This window comes from Thunnus thynnus, chromosome 7, assembly GCF_963924715.1.
Source record: "Thunnus thynnus chromosome 7, fThuThy2.1, whole genome shotgun sequence".
Taxonomy (NCBI): domain Eukaryota; kingdom Metazoa; phylum Chordata; class Actinopteri; order Scombriformes; family Scombridae; genus Thunnus; species Thunnus thynnus.
In genome coordinates, this window is record NC_089523.1 from 28,762,121 (window position 1) to 28,781,841 (window position 19,721).

At 41.3% G+C, this 19,721-nt stretch overlaps 1 protein-coding gene across 7 annotated transcripts in view; it reads left to right on the forward strand.

Moving 5' to 3' along the window:
- Positions 1–19,721, forward strand: part of ryr1b (ryanodine receptor 1b (skeletal)) — a 76,319-nt gene that overhangs the window by 39,417 nt on the left and 17,181 nt on the right. For 2 of the 7 annotated variants that reach the window (XM_067595343.1, XM_067595345.1), the window contains exons 42-84: positions 85–217; positions 540–634; positions 750–885; positions 973–1,156; positions 1,602–1,713; positions 1,836–1,956; positions 2,060–2,229; positions 2,326–2,546; positions 2,656–2,746; positions 2,947–3,087; positions 3,195–3,358; positions 3,806–3,884; positions 3,995–4,084; positions 4,246–4,386; positions 4,775–4,852; positions 4,951–5,026; positions 5,115–5,238; positions 5,423–5,538; positions 5,675–5,742; positions 5,956–6,077; positions 6,372–6,421; positions 7,301–7,361; positions 7,476–7,602; positions 7,691–7,799; positions 7,899–7,980; positions 8,312–8,442; positions 8,575–8,895; positions 9,314–9,554; positions 10,264–10,351; positions 10,463–10,555; positions 10,997–11,011; positions 12,631–12,801; positions 12,987–13,046; positions 13,156–13,290; positions 13,693–13,805; positions 13,917–14,013; positions 14,099–14,205; positions 14,305–14,356; positions 15,021–15,101; positions 18,048–18,147; positions 18,777–18,856; positions 18,996–19,072; positions 19,205–19,278. In XM_067595343.1, the coding sequence (XP_067451444.1) occupies positions 85–217; positions 540–634; positions 750–885; positions 973–1,156; positions 1,602–1,713; positions 1,836–1,956; positions 2,060–2,229; positions 2,326–2,546; positions 2,656–2,746; positions 2,947–3,087; positions 3,195–3,358; positions 3,806–3,884; positions 3,995–4,084; positions 4,246–4,386; positions 4,775–4,852; positions 4,951–5,026; positions 5,115–5,238; positions 5,423–5,538; positions 5,675–5,742; positions 5,956–6,077; positions 6,372–6,421; positions 7,301–7,361; positions 7,476–7,602; positions 7,691–7,799; positions 7,899–7,980; positions 8,312–8,442; positions 8,575–8,895; positions 9,314–9,554; positions 10,264–10,351; positions 10,463–10,555; positions 10,997–11,011; positions 12,631–12,801; positions 12,987–13,046; positions 13,156–13,290; positions 13,693–13,805; positions 13,917–14,013; positions 14,099–14,205; positions 14,305–14,356; positions 15,021–15,101; positions 18,048–18,147; positions 18,777–18,856; positions 18,996–19,072; positions 19,205–19,278 (4,927 nt within the window). The remainder of the gene's footprint in view (positions 1–84; positions 218–539; positions 635–749; positions 886–972; positions 1,157–1,601; positions 1,714–1,835; positions 1,957–2,059; positions 2,230–2,325; positions 2,547–2,655; positions 2,747–2,946; positions 3,088–3,194; positions 3,359–3,805; positions 3,885–3,994; positions 4,085–4,245; positions 4,387–4,774; positions 4,853–4,950; positions 5,027–5,114; positions 5,239–5,422; positions 5,539–5,674; positions 5,743–5,955; positions 6,078–6,371; positions 6,422–7,300; positions 7,362–7,475; positions 7,603–7,690; positions 7,800–7,898; positions 7,981–8,311; positions 8,443–8,574; positions 8,896–9,313; positions 9,555–10,263; positions 10,352–10,462; positions 10,556–10,996; positions 11,012–12,630; positions 12,802–12,986; positions 13,047–13,155; positions 13,291–13,692; positions 13,806–13,916; positions 14,014–14,098; positions 14,206–14,304; positions 14,357–15,020; positions 15,102–18,047; positions 18,148–18,776; positions 18,857–18,995; positions 19,073–19,204; positions 19,279–19,721) is intronic. The other 5 variants (XM_067595346.1, XM_067595348.1, XM_067595347.1 and 2 more) reach the window with 3 other exon arrangements.

The window sequence follows — 19,721 nt, forward strand, 5'->3', positions numbered from 1 at the left end:
CAGTGTAATTTAGATGCTCTTTGGACTTTATCGCCATAATCTACAGTAGATATAATGTAACAGCACGTTACTTTTTCTCTCCAGGAGATTCGATTCCCCCAAATGGTGACCAACTGCTGCCGTTTCCTGTGTTACTTCTGTCGTATCAGCAGACAGAACCAGCGCTCCATGTTTGACCATCTGACCTACCTGCTACAGAACAGCGGCATCGGCTTGGGTCAGTGTCGGTCACCTATCACACTGTTTGCTGTACTGTACATCTTTATTTTAAAAAATGGATTTATATTGAATATCTGAAGACGTGAAGATCTTATTCTAAACTGAGCAGTGAGAAGATCCTGTTCACTGTTGTGTGAAATGTTTCCTCTCACAGCAGAAAATAAAACTCATTTTGATGCCTGGGATGCAAGAAAAACCTAGATACAATTTGTTTAAAACCATCTATACCTTTTGATTTCTTTTTTTCATCAAAAATTGGTAAAAACCTAGAAAAATTAACAAATAGAGACTCACTGTGTGTGCCATTTTCCCATTTGCAGGCATGCGTGGGTCCACCCCTCTGGATGTGGCTGCTGCCTCCTGCATTGACAACAACGAGCTGGCCTTGGCTCTGCAGGAGCAGGACTTGGACATGGTTTGAGAAATTAAATACGAAAGACAAGAAAGAAAAATACAAGAAATGTTACAGTGGACTTGTTAACTTATAGCTTAGCTCTCTTGGTGTCTCTCCCACATGCATGATGATGTAGGTGGTGACATACTTGGCGGGCTGCGGGCTGCAGATGTGTCCAATGCTCCTGTCTAAGGGCTACCCTGACATCGGCTGGAACCCCTGTGGAGGAGAGAGATACTTGGATTTCCTCCGCTTTGCAGTCTTTGTTAATGGTCAGCAACTTCATATCACTATCATTACATTTGTGGTTTTGAGTTGCGTGTAACTGTCGCTAACGTTAGCACACCTGCTGCACACAGGAGAGAGCGTGGAGGAGAACGCCAACGTTGTGGTGCGTCTGCTCATCCGTCGTCCCGAGTGTTTCGGCCCGGCCCTGAGAGGAGAGGGTGGCAACGGTCTGCTGGCTGCTATGGAGGAGGCCATCAAGATCTCAGAGGATCCAGCGAGGGATGGACCCACTGTCAAAAAAGACAGACGCTTCATGTAAGTGAGGGCACAATAGATATGATAGTGCACTGTTTGACTCTACATAACAACTTCGACAATTAATGGACTGTGTTGTGTATTGTTCTAAAACTATGCTGCATTGTAGTGTTTGCACATCCCAATATGTACCAGGTTTGTTGGCATAAAGCAGTTATAGAAAAAGATGTCTGGACAGCACATTAATACTCCCAAAATCTTAGTTAAGCACAGCTACGACTTTTCAAAACATCATCATCATCCACATTCCTGCGATATATATATTGATGTAGTTTTTGAAAGATCGCAGCTGTGCTTAGAATTTTTTTACATGATCATAAGATGATGTTAGAAATGAGTATTCTTACTTTATCCCTCATATTTTGTTGTATCTTAAAGATCCCCAAATAAAATTAATTGAATAGATACAATAGATATATTCGCTGCTCATTTTCTTGACTGGCAGGTTTGGTGGTGAGGAACAGCAGGAGGAGAACCGTGTGCATCTGGGAAATGCCATCATGTCTTTCTACTCAGCGCTCATCGATCTGCTGGGCCGCTGCGCCCCTGAGATGCATGTGAGTAGGAAGGCTTTTCACAACACTGATTTCTCTCAGACCTCCAGGCACAGTGGACCAGTTGGTATTTGATGAGCTGTGGTTAGTCACGTATAGTAATTCCTAAATGTTCCTATCTATAGCTGATCCAAGCAGGCAAGGGTGAAGCTCTAAGAATCAGGGCCATCCTGAGGTCTCTGGTGCCCATAGAGGACCTGGTGGGAGTCATCAGCTTGCCTGTGCAGATCCCTGCCTATGGCAAAGGTTAGATACAAAATTTGAATCTGAGTGTACTGTGTAAATGTATAACATTTTGGCATATTTTGGCATCCTCCTTCATGTATGACGACTTCTCTCTAAACCACAGATGGTCAGATTATTGAGCCCAAGATGTCTGCCAGTTTTGTGCCAGATCACAAGGCCTCCATGGTGCTGTTCCTTGATAGAGTGTATGGTATTGATAACCAAGACTTCCTGCTGCATGTTCTGGAGGTCGGCTTCCTGCCAGACATGAGGGCTTCAGCCTCTCTGGACACTGTGAGTAGGACAAGACTCATTTCCCTTCTGTCAACTCTAGAAATCTGTATGTTTATGTGCAATCATTGGTTTTTCTGTCTTCCTCTCTGGTTATAGGTGGCATTCAGTACGACTGAAATGGCTTTGGCACTGAACCGCTACTTGTGTTCAGCTGTTCTGCCGCTGCTCACCAAGTGCGCCCCCTTGTTTGCTGGGACGGACCATCGGGCCATCATGATCGACTCCATGCTCCACACCATCTACCGTCTGTCCCGTGGCCGAGCCCTTACCAAGGCTCAGCGGGACGTCATTGAGGAGTGCCTCATGTCGCTCTGCAAGTCAGTACTAATCCGAATCTCTCAATTTAGAAAAAATGTGAAAGAAACAATATCCTTGCCTATTTTAAAGAGTTACATTCCTCATGAAACATTTTGATGATATTCACAGGTACCTTCGACCCTCCATGCTACAGCATCTGCTCAGAAGGCTGGTATTCGATGTGCCCATCCTCAATGAATATGCAAAGATGCCTCTCAAGGTTTGGCTGCTGTTTAATTTCATTGTATTTGTTTGGTCTTATTTTATTTTATAGCTAAAGTCATTATAAACACAGATTGAGTAGACTGTGTCATGGGTGGAGAGTATGCATTACCAACACAGATTACATTACAGTGGTTTTGTGCATTTAACAGTTGTTATGCCCGCCAATGACCTCCCTCCATGATTTGATTGTTTCAGCTGTTGACCAATCACTACGAGCGCTGCTGGAAGTATTACTGCTTGCCTAACGGATGGGCTAACTTCGGGGTGACCTCAGAGGAGGAGCTGCATCTTTCTCGTAAACTCTTTTGGGGAATCTTTGAATCTTTGGCACACAAGGTGAGAGATGAACCTCTTTTTGTCTTCCTACAGTGTTTCTACTGTACAGTTACACAGGGTTTAAGCTTATGTCATTATTAACTTGGGTTTCCTGGGTTTTACTTTAGAAATTTGATGCAGAGCTCTTCAAGATCACCATGCCCTGCCTCTGTGCTATAGCAGGAGCCATCCCTCCTGACTATGTGGATGCCAGCTACTCCTCTCACACTGAGAAGAAGGCCTCTGTGGATGCTGAAGGCAACTTTGATCCCAAACCAGTGGAGACCACCAAGTGAGCACTGGGAGGAAAAAATAGATTTAACAAAAATAGTTCACAGTGGCTTACAGAAATACTGTAAATACGCAACAATACAGTTAAAACACATAATGTTTTTAATGCACAACGTTACTTTAAACATACAACAGCAAATCATTAATACAAACATTTAATTTGAACTCTTGATTTGGTGTTATATGTGTGTTAATGCATAATGACCAGTGTGTCCATAATGAGTACTTGTAATTAGATATTTTAACTTGTTTTTTTAAAAGCTGTCATGAATGTACTTCAGTATCTAATTTCCAATTTTAAAAATGTAGGAGCTGTACAGAGGACAGAGAACCACACTAAATTTTCAATACATAAATTCAAAGTTATTACCAGCTAATAAAGGCGTTTCAAAGTTAAGTTTAGTTCATAACCTGCGCAGTATTAAATGTGAGTTATTTCTTTTCACAGCACAATAATCCCTGAGAGGCTTGATGGCTTCATCAACAAGTATGCAGAGCACACTCATGACAAATGGGCCTTTGAAAAGGTCAGTTGTAAAAAGTTAAAATCACCAGTTATAAATCAAGTCTGTGTTTGTTCATTTGAAACACTTTTTAAAGTTTTAATGACTGTCTCAATGGTTAAATCAATTTTCAGATTCAGAACAACTGGACCTACGGAGAGGCGTTAGACGACAACGCTAAGACGCACCCAATGCTCCGGCCATACAAAACGTTTTCTGAAAAGGTTCGTCACTTTCTGTCTTCCTGATAATATGCACATAGGCTAAACTAGTAATCCTGAACCATGAACTTTTCATTTCTAATTTTGAGATCTTCACAGATTCTAAATATGTCATTTACAGGTTCCTTGTTAATTTTCTTAGCCCTCTTATCTCTCTTTCTCAGGACAAGGAGATCTACCGCTGGCCCATTAAAGAATCCATCAAAGCCATGCTGGCATGGGAGTGGACCGTGGAGAAAGCCAGGGATGGGGAGATAGAAGTCGAGAAGAAGGCTGCCACAAGAAAAATCTCCCAAACTGCTCAGGTACGAGTCAGACGACTGAAGAAACAATCAGTATTCTGGAGGATTTTTTTATGCTTGCTGTGTGGCATCTCACACAAAAGCAATGATGATGATCTGGAGCTCTAGAGTGACTCTTTTATTTTTCATTTATGGTTCCTTTATCTTGACTTCTATATTCTGGGAATAAAAAAGAGGGTGAGACCTACCTGTTAAAAGCACTGTACATACTTGTTGACCTATTAATATCAGCATTCCTATACATTTTCCACTTGGGCTTAAATTAATGGGTGAACTTATGTTGAACTTAAAGCAATCTCCTTTTTTTGGGAACCTCTTTGAATCCTCCAGAGGTCCCGAAACCTCCCATGGAGAGACACTGCTCTATATAATGTTTTTTTTCTGTCTTCAGGCCACTTATGATCCCAGTCAAGGCTACAACCCTCAGCCAATAGACATCACAGCAATGGCCCTGTCTAGAGAGCTGCAGGTATGTGTTTTTTTTTCCATAGCACTAATAGGTCTCATATTTTGGTTGGACATTTGCCAGGAGCTTTACAGATTAATTCACTCACTATCTCCATGCAGTCTATGGCTGAGCAGCTGGCTGAAAACTATCACAACACCTGGGGCAGGAAGAAGAAGATGGAGCTACAGGCCAAAGGTAAAACGGATTTCTATTACACACCATTACACATAGCTGGTTCGTAGCCCTTTTGATTCCAAAAATCTTCTTCTTGTGCTCCTTTTAGGCGGTGGTACCCATCCTTTGCTCGTGCCTTATGACACCCTGACGGCTAAGGAGAAGGCCAGGGACAGAGAAAAGGCCCAGGACCTGCTCAAGTTCCTCCAACTGAATGGATATGCTGTGACGAGGTAGGCAGGACATTCTCACCATTGCAGCTTAGGATTAGTTAGTGTTTCCACTAGCCAGCTCTGTCCATACTCTGTCAAACAACAGTTTTTCATCACTTGCACTGGTATACATAGGAACTTTTGGGTGTGTGTGCTCAATTTCTCTATTTCTTTCCTTTTTACTCACTCTTTTCTCCATGCGCAGGGGTCTAAAGGACATGGAGCAGGACATTTCCTCCATTGAGAAGCGTTTTGCCTACGGCTTCCTCCAGAAGCTTCTCAAATGGATGGACATCGCCCAGGAGTTCATCGCTCATCTTGGTACTGTAGTTTGAGAGACAAAGACAAAGGCTTCCCATGGACGTAGAACTTTTATAGTGTGGTCTTTTCTAGTTTCAACATTTCCCTTTTGATTAAAGGCCAACATTTTTTTTTTTAATTTTGTTTTTTTTAACAGAGGCTGTGGTTAGCAGCGGTAGAGTGGAGAAATCACCGCATGAACAAGAGATCAAATTCTTTGCCAAGGTGAGCTATTCCATGCTTTAGTGAGTTCTCTTGTTGTTTTTCTGCTAATACAAGGAGGTCAAGGGTCACATGTAGAGGAGGTAGGGGTTGGGCTCTTGCTGAAACTTACTTCAACATAGACAATTCTTGCCAAAACTGATGGTTTGGAGACAGATCAACTGTGCAAAATTTCTGCAAATAATATTTATATAATCTTTTGTTGTTTTTTTACAGATTCTCTTGCCGCTGATCAATCAGTACTTCAAGAATCACTGCCTCTACTTCCTCTCCACTCCTGCTAAAGTCTTGGGTAGTGGAGGGCATTCCTCCAATAAGGAGAAGGAAATGATTGCCAGGTAGGTTCAGTAAAATCTTACAAAAAGGTTCTATTTAAAAAAGACTGGTTTATTCTCTGAATTACTTGAACTCTTTACCATTTGCTTTTCCTTTGGTACAGTGCTTTTCTATGATAGTGTATGTCATCTCCTTCTTTCGTGTCTCTCTATTTCTCTCCTGTTGTGCAATATCCTTTATTTCCTTGACCTCCCTTTTTGCTTTCTGTGTCACTTCAAACATCTTTTCTGCCCTATTTCCCCTCATCGTCCTCCCTCCTTCTCCCTTCCTTTTCCTATTTTCTCCTCCTACCTCAGTATCTTCTGTAAGTTGGCTGCTTTGGTGAGGCACAGAGTATCTCTTTTTGGTAAGGAATCTGCATGGTGGCATTATGCCCTGTCACCATATCTGTCCCTCTGTATCTGTCTTCCTGTCTTATTTGTTTTTATTTCTCCAGATCTTTTTCCACTTCTTCCTCCGTCATATTTTTTTTCTTTTACATACTAATCAACCTCCCACGCTCACTCGTCTGGATCTCCTCCTCTAATGCTTCTCTCTCTTTAACTCATCTTCTGCTTGGCTTTGATGTTTTTCTGCAGCCTGGTGTTTTTTCAGAGTTGTCTTTTCTGCTTTTAAGGCCTCAGACTCAGACTGGCACTCACGAACTGAGAGTGATTTGAGCATGATTGTCTGTTGTGGTAGCAGGTTTCAACAACCCGAGTATAATGCAGCTCCGTGATGTGTTCTCATCCTGGCTTATATGAGGCAGTATATGCTTTATCCTCATTGTCCTCCCCCTTCACCACCATGTGTCTTTAACAGTCAGTCACTCTTATGTTACCAGTGGTCATTAGACACTAGCAAATGCTTCCCACTGATCTTGTTTCCCTCAGCTTGGCTCACCAGTAGCATGTGGCCATGATAGTTAAACACTTTAACTGATCTGCCACTTGAAATGTACCCAAGTCAAACTACAAAATGGAGGTACTGCAGTTAAGAAGTCAGTATATTCACAGAGAATATAGCACATGGTATCAATTATGTTACATTTTAAAGGACTGTTTCATAATTAACTGTTTGCATTTTCTTAGTTATGAATATATTGTATCTGTGATGGGGATAAAAATGAAGGGTTTTAATGTAATTCTGGTTTTGGTGAATGTTTTCTAACACGCTCTACTAAAAAGCTCTTGCAAATAGTGGATTAATACACTCTGACAACGCATCTTTGATGTGCCGTTTGTAGGAACGGATTCAGGTGCAGTGGTAAACTGTCTGCACATCTTGTCAAGATCGCTGGATGCCAGGTAACTCACAATCTATCACATTGCACCCTCAGCACACAGAAAGAAAATAGAAACAAACTGACTGAGATTATATATGTTTTTTTTATGACTATTTCTTGTGTCCTTCTTTTCAAGGACTGTCATGAAATCAGGGCCTGAGATCGTGAAGGCTGGCCTGCGTCAGTTCTTTGAGAGTGCTGCCGATGACATTGAGAAGATGGTTGAGAATCTGAAACTGGGCAAAGTGTCCAGTCGAAACCAGGTCAGACAAAGCACCACGCCGGGCTGTTTTTACACTCTTGTTCGTTCCTCTCGTAAGCTGATATTTGTATGTCGTGTGTGTCCTATAGGTAAAGGGTGTGGCCCAAAACATCAACTACACCACCACAGCCCTGCTGCCAGTCCTCACTTCACTGTTTGACCACATCGCTCAGCACCAGTTTGGAGATGACGTCATGTGTGAGTGAATTAACGCTTAACAATTTTATGGCTCTTGACTCGGTGATGGAAAGGACTGACACAAAACTAACGCTTTTCCTCTCTTCCCTGCATCCTCAGTGGACGACTTGCAAATATCCTGCTATCGTACAATGTGCAGCATCTACTCTTTGGGCACTGTGAAGACTCCACATGTAGAGAAGTGAGTAGAGACCTCTGTTGATCTAAGGAATTAATTTGAAAGAGAATAGTGTAGTTTTTGCTGTTGATTGTTGGTTTATTTGTTTATTCAGTCAAGTTGGTATGCAAAAAAAAACCATGATTTAATGATGAGGTCTGCTGTAAAAGCACTCAAGGAAAGATTTAAGATGAAAGATTTACATGGGATTTAATTGTAAATTTCATTGATTTAGCCCAAAATCGCTAAAGACCTCTGATTCAGAGGAAAAACTTAACAAAAAACCATCAACAGGAAAAATGGTCAACGTATACAATCTAATATTATGACTCTGTGGTATTTTTCACCTGTCCAGACAGCGACCAGCTCTCGGCGAGTGTTTGGCCCACTTAGCAGCTGCGATGCCGGTGGCTTTCCTTGAGCCAGCGCTGAATGAGTTCAACACATTCTCTGTTTACACCACCAAGACTCCCAGAGAGAGATCCAGTGGGTTTTAGCATTTTCTTCCCCATCCCAGCACATCACCCTCACATTTTATTTTGCAAATTATAAGAAAGAGCTGATAAATAATTGTTTCTTTATCTTTTATTTGGACCTCTCTGCTCTTTCCTCCCTCAGTTCTGGGTCTTCCCAACCAAGTGGAGGAGCTGTGCCCTGACATCCCAGAGCTGGATATCCTGATGAAGGAGATCCATGATCTGGCTGAGTCCGGGGCCCGCTACACAGAAATGCCCCATGTGATTGAGATTACCCTGCCCATGCTGTGTAACTACCTCCCTCGCTGGTGGGAGCGGGGCCTGGAGAATTTCCCAGACCTGGAGGGCCAGCTCTGCACCGCTGTCACCTCCGAGCAACTCAACCAGCTCTTGGGTAGCATCATGAAGATTGTGGTGAACAACCTGGGTATAGATGAAGCCTCCTGGATGAAGAGATTGGCAGGTCAGTGAGCTTAATAAATCTCAATAAGTCAAAAGGCTTCCAGGTGACATCTTCTGATTGCGCCAGCCGTGGTTACCTGGTGAATCGTTTGGCAACTGCAAAGTATCAGTGGGAGGGCTCTTCAGTTTTCATAGTTAAACTGGTACTTTTTTTTTTTTTTTTGCAAGAAAAGTGTGTCCATAATCCTGTATTAAATTGATTTGTGAATCATAAATGTTGTTTAGATAGATCTTGTGTTTGCAAACTACTAAAATATGCTTTTATAGTGATATTTACCTTTCATGCAAGCAGCAGTAAATGTATTATAGAGTCTAGACAACTTCATTTTCACATTTTGTGCATCTCATATTTGGAGAAAAATACGTACATTCTTACTACTGCTGATGATCCTTGATTCCTTTTGTACCCGCTTGTCCAGTGTTTGCCCAGCCCATTGTCAGCAGGGCTAAACCGGAGATGCTTAAATCCCACTTCATCCCCACCATGGAAAAGCTAAAGAAACGCTCAGGGAAGGTGGTGGCCGAGGAGGATCATCTGCGCATGGAGGGCAAGACGGAGGTGGACAGCGAAAACGGGACCATCCGAGATGAGTTCGCCGTGCTGTGTCGGGACCTGTACGCTCTCTACCCCTTGCTCATCCGCTACGTGGACAATAACAGGTAGCTGAATGTACTGATGACTTTATTAATAATATGGAGGACACGTTATTGCTGTTGCATTAATACTGTATATCGTTAGTATTACTATTTACATTCTTCTTTAAGAACATTATGATGCACAGACTATAGCTGTATTTGATGTGGATTCTAAAGCAAAACCTTTACTAGTCAGAAAGAAACCCGGTCAATGTTTATTTTTATAGGTGGCAAAGCTTTATATTTCTTTAAATTAACTTTATAGCCAGAAAAATAAAAATCCAGAAAAATCTACCAAAGCAGAGAGTGGTCATTCTGGATGCAATCAAATTATTTCTTACAAATGTTTAATAGCAAGAGCAAATAAAATATGTGATAATGGAACCTGCCCAATGCAACACTAGCATATGCATTTATGAAAGTGGAAGATGGAAGTTTATTAAAGTGTTTGTACTGCAGCTGGTGGTGCAAATGTATTAATTAGCTGAAAGGTTAATCCAACTGCCATCCGCTAAAAGCCTTTTCAGCATCTAAGGACGCTATTATGCCACTTGACTATGTTGTCTGCAAAACCGAATGATGCAGAGAAAGTGTCTGACATTTGCAAAAAAATAACCCAGTTTGGTTAGTTGTAATGAAATAAGGTCTTTTATCAGCTCTTGGCTAGGACTCACAGACCTTTATTTAAGCAGTGGAGTTAATCCATTTTTGTCATTGCTGTGTTTGTCTGCAGGGCAAGATGGTTGACCTGTCCAGACCCAGATGCTGAGGAACTCTTCAGGATGGTGGGAGAAGTGTTTATTTTCTGGTCCAAATCCCACGTGAGTCACCTGTCTTCCTCATCTCTTCTGCTTTCTGTTTTGTGGTCTTTTCTGATTTTTTTCTATTTTGTCCTGCAACACCTTTTTTTGTGTTTGTGTTATTTCTGGCAGAACTTTAAGAGAGAGGAGCAGAACTTTGTGGTGATGAATGAAATCAACAACATGTCCTTCCTCACTGCTGACAGTAAGAGCAAGATGAGCAAGGTGAGAGCGGACGAGCGGACAAGTCGCTGAACAAAACAAAGCCTGTCATTTATTAAGACGTCCAATCACTTCATATCTTGAGCTGTAACACATCAAGGAACTAAACTCTAATAATTCATAATGCACTAACAACTCCCATTTTAAGCAAGGAACAATTTAGATCTATTATCAGCTGTTATTTCCTTTCTTTCCTTTAAGATATTGTGGATATGAAGGTCAGGTAAATGATTATTTTATACATAATAATCAGTTTATAATAAATGATTATTCTATAGATAATAACCAGATTCTAGTAATGTAAGAATATTACAGGCTATTACATGACTTCTTATCCATTTCCAGGACGTTGTAAGAGGCAGTTTGTAGTGCAGAAGTAGGAAGTGTCGCTAACTGTGTTTTCTCCTTATATCCTGTGTCGGGGGTTGGACGCTGGGCCACTAGGCCGGAGATGGAGAGGTTAGACTGTGTTTGTGCACGAGCGCTGTGCTGATCGCATGGCAACCTGAGTTTGGGAAGGCATTTCATCAAGCTCTGCCATGGACTACCACACTTCTTACACACAGACCCTGATGTTCACACACATGCATACACACAAAAAAAAGAGTTGTAAACACATAGATACCATTAGATAATAACTCACCAGTCATTTAGTGATAGCAATGTTATGATAATGGGTGAAATGATACACTGTGTAATGTAGATTCAGTTGAAATGTTTTCTGTGAGTGGGACATATGTATGATTGAGTAATATTGCGTGTGAGTATGAGTGTGTTAGTGGTGTGTGTGTGTGTGTGTGTGTGTGTGTTTGTTTATGTGTGGGTAGGGGTCCGGAGTGGCTTGATGAAAGCTCTTTGCCGTAGATTTTAGTAGCCTGAGAGGTTTTATGGTGCTCGGTTTAGCAGTCGTGTATCTAATTTGAAGTGTGCACTTCTGCGGCCGAGCGCCATCACCCCTGTTTTTGTTTGATTGATAAACAGTTTGCCTTCAGATTTTTTCCCCCTGTGGCGTACAGTTGTGGGGCCTGTGTTACTGTGCCATTTTGTGATGTTTTAAAATTTGTTGTTGTCGCTTGGATTTCTTTCAGCTTCTGTAATAAAAATTCCTGCGCTGGGGGACTCTTCTCCTTTCAGTATTGTATACATTATTGGCTTTTTGTTCACTACCTGTTCACACCAAAAAGCCATACCATCCTTATGCTATCACCATTGATTCACTTGCCCTATCAGTAGCATAGCTAGCTGGGTTTGTCAGGGGGGGAACTGGAGCTAGCTTGACAACACCAGGTAGCTCTCATCATATATACTAACTGGACTAGTCCCTCCATGTCTAATTCATTGACACCATTAAAATATTAAATCATTGAATCACTGTTTCATGTTTTTCATGGTTGCTGTAGGACAAACGAGAAAACCTCCTCTCCTTGGCGATCAGATGAGCATTACTGTAGTGAGCGCCTGTTACCTGATCATTACAATGCCTCTCTCTGCCCAAAGAGCACTTTTGACCCACATACACACCATGCCGTTTAAGGGCAGGGAGGGCGCTGTGGGGCCAGACAACAGTCAGTAATGAGCATCGGTAGCCTCTGGACAGGAGCGTGTGAGAAGAGCTCCAGGGCGATGGAGCTGACCCCAGAGTCTTGTGCTGTTCTGTGTGCTGTCCGGTGGACAGGATTTCCTCTGTCGGGCACTACTAACAGTGAGGCTGCATTGTGTGTAACGACTGTAGCTGATGCAGCAACGAAGCACCTGAAACCTCACCAGGAGCCTGTTGTTTACAAGAAACTGTAGTTGTCGGTCTGTCTGATTTCAGCTGATGAATAATTATTTTCTTGTCGATTCAGTTTTTCAGCATGTTGATATTGCGGAGGATATTTCTCGGCAGTTGGTTCTGTTGTCCTGTTTCATTTGGTCGAAGGCGTAGTTTTACTTCATCACTTTGTCGGATATTCTCAAGAGCCTTTCATGTCACAAAAATATTTTCGGAAAAATATTTTTTTTTGGTGTGTTGTGTGTACGGGGGTTGTAAGCCGGACAGTGATGGATCAGCCTTAATGTCTCTTTCTCTTCTTTAGTCTGGAGGCTCAGAGCAGGAGCGTACCAAGAAGAAGCGGCGGGGGGATCGCTACTCTGTGCAGACCTCCCTTATCGTAGCAGCTTTAAAGAAGATGCTCCCCATTGGCCTCAATATGTGCTCTCCTGCAGACCAGGAGCTCATCAATCTTGCCAAGATCAGATACTCACTGGTACTGTGATGTGTTTGAAGCCAACTCATTGACTGTATTCTGTCCCAACATACTTAAGAATTTGTATAGAGGCAGAAATACATGTCAGTATTTTGCTCTTTACTAAACTTTAGGATATTTGTGATTGTCTTGAATGATTAAATAAATGATGAATGTCCTCTGAGTCTTGGCTTCTCCCCTTGTAGAAAGACACAGACGAAGAGGTGAGGGAGTTCTTGCACAACAATCTGCATCTGCAAGGCAAAGTGAGTGAACCTTTTTAATTGTTTTTACATATTAAAGAAGAAAATAAATATGCCTATTCCCTTGTAAATATCTTTACATCTATTATAAATATTTGACCCTTTGTTTCAGGTGGAGGACCCGGCTATGCGGTGGCAGATGTCTCTTTATAAGGAGATGTCTGGAAAGGCTGAAGATGCCGAGGACCCTGAGAAGGTGGTGAAAAGAGTACAAGAGGTGTCCGCTGTCCTTTACCACATTGAGGTGGTGAGTAGCACAAGCTCAAGCAAACACATATGACTTCATACAAGGTGCAGATATTATTTGGTGGCCAGTCACAGCCTAATTTTAAGAAAAGTAGGCATGTAACTCTAAAATCATTGGGTTGAATCTGACGGTTTAGCAAAGTATGAATAATTGAAAAGAAATCAGTCTTCTTTTGCAGCAGCAGCAGCCCTGAGGAAAGCTGCACAGCTGCATTAGGCAAAGTACACATATTTTATCGACAAAAATCACAAATTAGGGCTGCCACGTTGTAGATTACATTATAGATTTTCTCCTGCATAGGCAGCAACAGGAAGCTGTATCCCTGCAAAGGCGGCTGTTGCATATAAAACAGGGAAATATACCCAGGAAGGATTTGTTCATTAAAAGTTTTTCTTGCTTCAGACGGAGCATCCCTTCAAGTCAAAGAAAATGGTGTGGCACAAGCTTCTGTCCAAACAGCGTCGCAGGGCTGTGGTCGCCTGCTTCAGGATGACGCCCCTGTACAACATCCCCACGTAATTATTCTCTTTATACTTAATAACAAACCAATCTATAAAGACCTCAAAAACCTTTCTATGAACTATTAAAACCCTCCTAAATAAAGTCTCAATGACCTCCTCTCACAGGCACAGGGCAACCAACATGTTCTTGGATGCATACAAGCGCAACTGGTTAGAGACCGAAGGTTACTCATTTGAGGACAAGATGATTGACGACTTATCGGTAAGTTATCCTCCACTTAAATCCGAGATGTACGGCTGTGTATGTGTTTGTTATTGTCACGATTTGTGTTCTCGCAAATAATTAGAAAGCCATGGAGGAAGAGGAGGAAGAGGAAGAGGAGACCGAGACAAAGCCTGACCCCCTTCATCAGCTGATTCTTCATTTCAGCCGCACAGCTCTCACAGAAAAGACGTAAGAGCGTCTTAACCTCTTCTTCAGCTCACCTTTTTGAGTTCTGTTTCTCACTGAGATGCAATTGATTCTTGTTTTGTTTTTTTTGTCTCATTACAGCAAGCTAGATGTTGACCATCTCTATATGTCATATGCTGATATTATGGCAAAGGTACGATGTCCAGAGAGTCACTCGTCAGCAGCATCATCTCATAAAATTTTGTGTCATGACAACATATCATCCTCTGCACATGGAAAATGATATGAAAAAAATGAAATGTATTTTCTTAACACAGTATTGCCTGGAATATTATCTGGATAATTGCACAGCAGAAAGTATGGTGTTAATTTGGGGGTTGGCTACGGTTGTATGAAGTGCATTTGCCTTTAACACCAACTGCTCGGGTTGATTTCCAATGTAATTTTCTACCCAAATCTTAACTTTAACCCTTTTTGTCATTTAACCAAAATCTGAACTTAACTTTAACAAATAGTTTCAGTTACCTAACCTGAACTGTAACTAAAGCTTCATTTACTTTAACCCTAAACTAAGTGTGGTTTACTTGCCTTAATGTGAAATACTCTTTGTGCATGATGATCGTGTGAAAATGGCACCTCATCAACAAAATGTACAAAGTGTGGATTTGTGTCACGGCACAGGTAGTACTGGTAAAAGTATATGTTGTAAGTCTGAGGCTTTAACTACTAAGCTGTATCAGCTACTAACAGGCCATCACAATTTGTTATTCATATTTATTGCTCATTTTGTTAATTACTTCTGCTTAATCTGATGTGACCTTGTACTCAGTTGCTGATTTGCCTTCATCTCTCTCCAGAGCTGCCACATTGGTGAGGAGGACGAAGGGGGAGAACAGGAGGGGGAGGAGCCATCCTTTGAGGTGCGACAGACAGAGATGGTATGGGGGGACCAGGGGAAGGGAGACAGGGGAGTCAGCGGAGAAGCAACTCCCCACAAGTGACCACACTTCGTCATCACACTCGGCACACCCCCCCCACACCTGACCCCTGTTACACTATTCGTATTTTTTTTTTCTCTTCCTGTCTTTTCTCACGTTTCACTCACACCACTTGCCTATTTCCTGCTATGGTGGACTGACCTGTGCATGCCTTTGCTGGCCTCTGCCCAGCAGTCAGATCAGTGTTGCGGACTCAATTGTTTTACTTCCGTTCCTTGCATGCACTTGAGTGCAGAGAGATGGTGCAGCTAAAGACAACAAAACGAAAAAACCCAGTTCGAAACGAACCACTGAGCCTTTGCTAGCTGATTAATTTCAGAATCACAGTTTCCAAGCCTGACGTGCACCAAAAGTTTTTAGGGGTTGATTTAAGTCTGCCGCAAATCACATCCAAGCATGGTTCAATATATCTACTGATTGCTTATGTAAATGAGTAAAGCTGCAGTTAAACACATCTAAATGCACTGCCACCTGCATCAAAACAAGGAAGCACAAAAACTAGTGTAAAATCTGTGCTGCTGAGCTCGAAATGCAAATATAAGACAAAAAAAATGTCAATTAAAAAAAAGCAATACGGGAGATTCCTAAAGGTTTAAAAAATAAAATTCTTTTTTGTGTATTTGAAAGCCAGATTTTGTGGGCTTTTTTGCCAGATTATTGTTATTAGTTAAGGAAAGTAAAGAGATTCTAACAGTCAAACGGGCAGTTTTTAGTAGTAGCACTTAACTGTTATTTATATAAGAAATACATGCTCATCGGCACCTAAAAACAAATCCTTAATAAATCCTAGTAAATCAACCCTTTAATATGACTAATAACTTAATGGATATCTCACTGATTTGCTCAAAGCCAGGTTTGGACACTGTGATGTTGTAGTCATAGAGATTTATGGCTTTTCCTGGAAGGTCGCATTACACCCATTTACACTGCAAATTCCTTAGATAACTGTAAGGGTCTCTTTAATGAGTTCAATGTTGACTCTCACCCACAGTCATTTGAACATCATTATTTACTTCTTTTTTAGCACCTGATATCAGAAATGTGATGTTGCCATCCAAGACTTTACTGAGCAGCTACTTTTGGAAGCTGCGATAACAATTATTAAGCCAAGTCCTGCAACAGGTTTGCTAACAGTAGAACCGGTTTGCTTGTCCTGGTCTTGCGTGTCTGTGGTCAGTCTCTCCTGGACTCGCACCACCTTTTCCCTGACTCACACCTTCCCGTACTCACCTGCTAATTGGACTGGTGTTCACCCAAAAGTGATTCACTTGATAACTGTAGTTTGAGATCTAACAACTCCCGAGTAATCCCCTTTTTTTTTTTTGTTTGATTTTGTTTGTCTTTACTTTGAATTGGACAAAGTCTCCCTCTCTGTGCTCACTAAGGACTACAGTAAAAGCCTGCACAGTCAGCCGTACATACACTGTCGCAAAAACCCAAAACACACACACTGAAAACACTCGCACACACACGTTCAGACACGCACGCTCACTATCACATACGGTCTCTTTTCACCCGTCACAAAGTATAACAGACACATAGTTTGGCTCGAAAGAAGAGCAAAACCTAGAAAAAAATCTCTCCATATTTTTTAATACATGGTCAGGCTTATGGGAGGGGGGGTGGAGGGAGGGGTAGATACAGGTCTGGGTGTTTTGGGTGGGGCTGTATGCATGGTGTGCAGTGGGTGGGTCAAGTCTAACCTCTTTTGTCAACAGGATGGTTTACAGCAGCTATACTGTGTCATTTTCTACAAAGGGAGCAATGTACTTTAGTATGTACTGTATTATGTAGCAGCATAAAGTAAACATAAAGTGTTGCATGAACAGTGTATATAATATACTTTATTTAATGATTTCTAAACTTTGGACAGCAGGTCTAAATGATATATTTTCTATATTATATGTGTAACATTAACAAATAGCTTAGATTTGCAAATGCATGCAATTAAACATTAATAATATAATTTTATTTGGTTGAAATAGTTGAAACTGTAAGATAGAAGACACTTGGTTGTGCTGTTGGTAGCAGGAATGGCATGCTGTCAGTGTTACTCAGACAACTGCTGTTGCTTCCTCGTAAGAGTGTGTGAAGCGTGTGTTATGCTCTGGGAGGTAAATGTTTGCTGCCATCGAATGTTTGCTGCCTCTGGAAGATGACGAGCTGGAATAACGACCTCCGTCACTAATACACACTGTGTACAATGGAAGAGAATATGTATGTGTGTGTGTGTGTGTGTGTGTGTGTATGTGCGTGTTTAAGACTTTTATGTGGCTTTGATTTGGCTTTTCTGTGAATAAAAGGCTAGTGCTGCAGCCAGCTTCTGACCTGAAATCTTACAGTATTTCTACCATCAAGAAAATATATTTTAAAAATTTGGTTAATTTCAGAAATATACTTGTTTGCCATCTTGGTGACAGTCACAGACGAAAAGATTTTTATTAGCTTCATCTCTGTCCGACTAATTTAACAAGAGGTTCTGGTTAACCTAGCTTAGCATAAAATCCAGGTAGAGCTAACTAGCTCTGTCATAAGTGTTTACAAACTAAATATTGTTTATTTAATTTGAGTAGAAATTAAAGTTTAAAAATTAGAAATTGTGTTTTTAGTAGTTGAAGCTGTTTCTTGATGAATAATCATGTTTTTGTTCATAGCTTGAGCTATATTAGAAATGTCTTTCATGAGCTACAAGATTACTTTTCAGGTTACATCTGAGAAAAAAAAGATTAAAATTAACAAGAGAAATTAGTCTAATAGTCTTAATTAGGTTAGAATTACATTACAAGGATGTGGATACAAAGTGTGTTTGTGTGCGAGTGAGTGCGGGGGGCAGTGCAGTCAGTGTTGGCAGGGTTACAGCTGTGTCCCTCCTGCTCTGCTCCACAGGAAAAGGAGATGGAGAAACAGAGGCTTCTGTACCAGCAGTCCCGTCTACACGACCGTGGGGCTGCAGAGATGGTACTGCAGATGATCAGTGCCTGTAAAGGTAGCTGCTATACCCTCCCTAAAGCCACCTACTCACACATATGCACACACATACACATGTTTTTGTCACTTGTGAGGATATTATACTGACTTAAATAATTTACCTTTTAGCTATCATAGCCTTAGCCATCTGCTATGTAAGTTACTCATCATTGCTAATCTGTGACAAATATGTCATTTCCCCCCACAGTTCAGTCAATGTAACACTGAATATTAAGATGCAGAAATGAGAAACACCACTTTCTCAGGTTTTATCAAAATCAGATCAGTGGAGTTTAAGATATTAAACGACACACAGAAAATCTAACAAATGATGACCAAGGCAAATGACTCAGTGAGTGAATGCAACGTAAATAAATGCTGTAATGTTGTAAGGCAGTTCAGTTTTTAAAATGCCAGCACAGAGCAACACAATGCACAGTTTCCTTAAGTTCTGTGAGTTTTGTGATGATGTTGATGGGACTGTGCTGTTACACACTGTACAGGAACCAAATTCCACCAGTTTAGCTATTTGGTCATTAAAGTGAATTGAATTGAAAACAAGATCAATTATATCTGAAATAATGCGTCGGCAGAGCTTTTCTATCTCTAAGTTGACTTTTTATTGGGTCAAAAATTGTCATGTTTCAGGCGAACCTGGAGCCATGGTTTCTTCCACACTCAAACTGGGAATCTCCATCCTCAATGGAGGCAACAGTGATGTACAGCAGGTAAATAGAGCCTGTAGGAGTTTGTCATAGATTTTAGACAATTATATGTTGCTGTCTACCAACAGTTTTAACTACAATCTTAACATCTTCATTGCTGTTGCTAAGAAAATGTTTTATCGATCTTTTTGTCTGTGTGCAGAGAATGCTGGACTATCTGAAGGATAAAAAGGATGTGGGATTCTTCCTTAGCGTGCAGTCTCTGATGCAGACCTGCAGGTTTGTAAAAAATTCATGTGACGTTTTTTGTTGTCAACTTTTCTTATTCTTGATTGTTGACGTTTGTAAGACACATGTACTCTAGGCTAACTGGCTAACTTGTTAAACTTACTGAGTATTTGATGTTGACAGCGTTTTGGACCTGAATGCTTTTGAGAGGCAGAACAAGGCTGAGGGACTTGGGATGGTTTCAGAGGAAGGCACTAGTGAGTATCGTCTACTGCGTCTTATATCTTAACATAGTGTCCTACAGACTGCTACACAAACACACACGCACAAACATGCACTGCCACATTGTTGTTCTCATTTTGCATTGGTTTGTGATATAATGTGACATATTTGTAGTTCTAGTGTGTCTATTGTATAGTCTATTGTTGTGTGCATTTGTGTTTGTCTGAGTGTGCCTGTTTATGGATGTCTAGTTGCAGGTATATTTTCATGTAAGTGTGTTAGAGTGTCGATCATAGCATTTTGACCGTTCATGTATGAAACTGTTCACCCGCTGACAAGCCATGAGATTTCTGGACTCACTGCGTCTCTCTTTGTCTTTCTCTCTCCCACATTACGTTCACTTTGCCCATTTCAACCCCTTTACCCCTCATGCCCATGTCTTTCCCACCTGTCAATTTGCTGCTCTCACATTTCTCAG